Source organism: Athene cunicularia, assembly GCF_003259725.1.
Source record: "Athene cunicularia isolate RWA chromosome 2 unlocalized genomic scaffold, athCun1 chr2_part1, whole genome shotgun sequence".
Taxonomy (NCBI): domain Eukaryota; kingdom Metazoa; phylum Chordata; class Aves; order Strigiformes; family Strigidae; genus Athene; species Athene cunicularia.
In genome coordinates this window covers 33,055,369-33,058,881 of record NW_020799095.1, presented here as the reverse complement: position 1 = coordinate 33,058,881, position 3,513 = coordinate 33,055,369, and the positions used below count along the sequence as shown (strand labels likewise).

The window sequence follows — 3,513 nt, the reverse complement described above, 5'->3', positions numbered from 1 at the left end:
GCTCCCGCCGCCCCGGCGCTACGCTGCTCCGGCGGCCTGGGGAGCTGCTTCGCGGAGATAAGAGAGGATAGGGTATCCGAGATCACATTCCCACACTCTGAATTTTCCAGTAATGCCAAGAGTACTGACCTAACAATTAACTGTGTTGCAAAGGGGGCCTCTTCACCTAGCCCAAAGACAAACAATGCATTTCCACAACAAAGAATACTCAGAGAGGCAAGGAAATGCCTTCAAGCAACTACTACACACCGTGCAGATAACAATACAATAGCTGCTAGGTTCTTAAATAATGATTCTTCATCAGCGGCAGCAAATTCAGAGAAAGATTCCAAAATCCCTCATTGTATTGAATTTGCCACGGATTTGCCCTCTTTACAAACTGATCCTGAGGAGGATGCTGCTTCTCCAGGGGCAGCAGCAGCAGCTGAGCTCCAGTGCACTGATACAGGCAATAAGGCATTGCCATTCCTGCACAGCATTAAAATCAAAATAGAGGACAGCAGTGCGAACGACGAGTATGAGCCCGATCTTACAACACATAAGCTAAAGTGTGAGTGCAATGATACTAAGGATGAGTTTTACGGTGTGACTGAGAGTAATAACCAGGACGCTTTATTAACAGCCAAGGAAGATTCTGCATGCACTGAGAAAGAAACCACTTCCTTAAACCCGCTGACTCAGAGTCAGGTCCTCTCATGCACTTTAGGTACTCCAAAACCTGAGGATGGGGAGTATAAATTTGGAGCAAGGGTGAGAAAAAATTACAGGACACTGGTTTTGGGAAAGCGACCTGTACTGCAGACTCCTCCAGTCAAACCAAATTTGAAATCAGCTCGAAGCCCACGTCCTACAGGTAAAATCGAGACACATGAAGGAACACTGGATGATTTTACAGTTAACAATAGACGCAAAAGGGTAGCCAGCAATGTAGCATCAGCAGTGAAAAGGCCATTTAATTTCATGGCAAATTTTCCCTGTCCACCATCACTAATTATTGGCAATGATGGGGATTTGTTGCCAGCTTATTCCTTAAACACCACTAAGGATTCCCAACCACCTCACAAGGCCCATCCTGTATGGAAATGGCAGCTGGGCGGTTCTGCAATACCTCTTCCACCTAGCCACAAATTCAGGAAATTTAATTAATAAAATAGTTTGGAAAATATTTTCTTGAACCACCTTTAACTTTCTTACGTTTTTTAAACTCTGCAGGATGGTTTGTACAAGCCCATTAATGCTATACACACTTTTGGAATCCTGTTTTATCACGTTGTGAAGACAGAAACCGGATTACTATTTTCTTTACAACAGTGGGGGTTTTGTTTGTTTGTTTGTTGGTTGGTTTTTTTTTTTTTTGGGTTCTGTTGCATTTGGGGGTTTTTTGGTTACATTCCACAGAGTACTTCAGGCTAAAGACTCAAGTTAAACTCAGTTATTATGGTAGAGCTGGAACACTTTACTGTTTAAATGCTAATAATGCACCAGTACCTCAATTCAACTGCTGCAAATAAATGTCAAAAGGTTGAATAATAAATATTAGAATGAGCCATTAAATTTATGCACTAGATTTCGAAAATGGAAGTCTAACTGTTAATTCAGTTAAAGTTTGTTAAGTTACATGGTTGCACAGTAAGGGTTCACTATAATTCAATGTGGCAGCAGCCTACTTTTCGGGAGCTTTGTTTTTGGGTGCAGGGGTGTCTTATTCGAAGAGCAGTTGCACTTACTCCTTTTTCTCTGGTTTGGAAAGTCTGGGGTCCGCCTGCGACCCCAGCGCTGGGAAAAGCTGCCTCATCTGAAACCAGTAAATAAATGTGGAATTCTATTTTTGGTAAAAGGGTGTCTTTTTACTTGTACAGCCACTCTTTGCAGTTGGGAAGCCTTTTTGTTTCACCCAGAGGTCTTAAATAAGGTTACTGTTACCCACTAATGTCATACTTAAGTTGTGGTCTGAACATGCCCCTTACAAACTTGCAAAGCAACTAAAATATTTGCCTGGCTAGCAGTACAATTTATGGTCCAGCCCCTCACGCTGGCTGGAGGAAATAGCAAAGCAGTAAATACAACACAGAAAGTGAAACGAGAGGCCGTAAGTGGAAAGAATACACAAAATCAGAAGACCATGTTATTCATAGCTTTTTGGCACCAAAACTCAGGCGTTTTGACCGTGTTACACTTCCCAGTTCTACCCTCATCTCTTTAAATTTGTTGTCGTGGGGTTTTTTTGCCATGCCATCCTCTCTATGTAGCAGAAACATTTCTACTGCACGTGACAATCAGAGGCAATTATCTATATTTGCACTTAATATCGAAATAGTCGAACAGGCAGACTTCTAGAGTCTAGCCCTCGGTAAGACATGCTGGTATAATATATTGTGATGATGGAAGCAGTAAATCAAAATTATGGAAATTTGCACTGTTGAAAAGCATGCTTTAGCTTTATTTTCAATTAAAAACACTGTTTAAAAAAAATCCTGATTCCATACACTTTGAATTATTGCAGAGTTATCCATGGTTTCCTCTCCGTTTGTAAGTTCACTGTTTTTATTTGGAGGAAATACGCTTCAAGAGGTTAACTGTTTCCCTCCCTCCCCCCCCAACCCCTCGAAAAGAAAGGGGAAAAAAAAAACAACAGAGAAAGGCTGGAGGCCGAGGTGGAGGCAGAGCTGAGGACGGGGGAAGGTCTCTCTTGTGGGGGGAGGACGGGTACAGCAACTCGGAAAACAGCCTGAAAAGTTTGCAGCTTGAGAAAGGCAGTTATAATTGAGTTGCTGAATCAGCAGAGTTTAGGATGAATAATTGCTGGTTTCTTTCTTTGGATTAGCATTTTATTTATACTAGATCATTCCCAAATTAAATTTTAAGGATTCCACTCATCGATCAATCCCGGGAGAATAATTTATCGTAAATCAAAAAAGGAAAACAAAGCAACAATGTAATGTTTACTGTGTGACTCAAAGTCAACATTTCTGCTGGCAATCCACTGCCTGGGTTTCAATTTTTTTAATTCCTGCCTTTTGTGATGCCCTCTCCCAACCCCTCGTGTCTCTAAATATTCCAAGCAGTTGCTAACTGATTTCAGTTGTTTACTATATCCACGCCGTCGTTTTCCTCTCATTGTAAAAGGCCTAGTCTAAGAATACCTGCAGCCAAATATATTTAGAAAGAGTAAACAATTGCCTTTCAGTGGAGTTACCCTTCCCCCCCCATGCATGCTCGCACACACGCACACTCACACACGCACACACATCACTTTAAACTGCCAATTGCAAAAGGTGCATTGCATACTTAACCGCTCTGCTGAAATTACGATGGTCATGAAAAATCTGCTTACTGAAGTTGTTCTGAGATGAATGTTTACATTCGTATGTTTAGAGCTGCACAGATTACAGTCTTATTTCAGAGAACTGTAAATATGTACAAAATGTACTGCTCAGGAAAGCTCCCTGCTCTGTTAGAAAGCCGTGTCTGCTTGACAAAGGTCTTCCCTTGACCCCAAAAAAAAAAAAAAAA

The 3,513-nt window shown here is 41.5% G+C and overlaps 1 protein-coding gene across 1 annotated transcript in view; it reads left to right on the top strand.

The window, feature by feature from the left end:
* Positions 1-2,588, top strand: part of SKIDA1 (SKI/DACH domain containing 1) — a 7,919-nt gene extending 5,331 nt beyond the window's left edge. The window contains exon 2 of the mRNA XM_026843373.1: positions 4-2,588. Within this exon, the coding sequence (XP_026699174.1) occupies positions 4-1,146 (1,143 nt within the window). The 3' untranslated portion in view covers positions 1,147-2,588. The remainder of the gene's footprint in view (positions 1-3) is intronic.
* Positions 2,589-3,513: the final 925 nt, after the last annotated feature.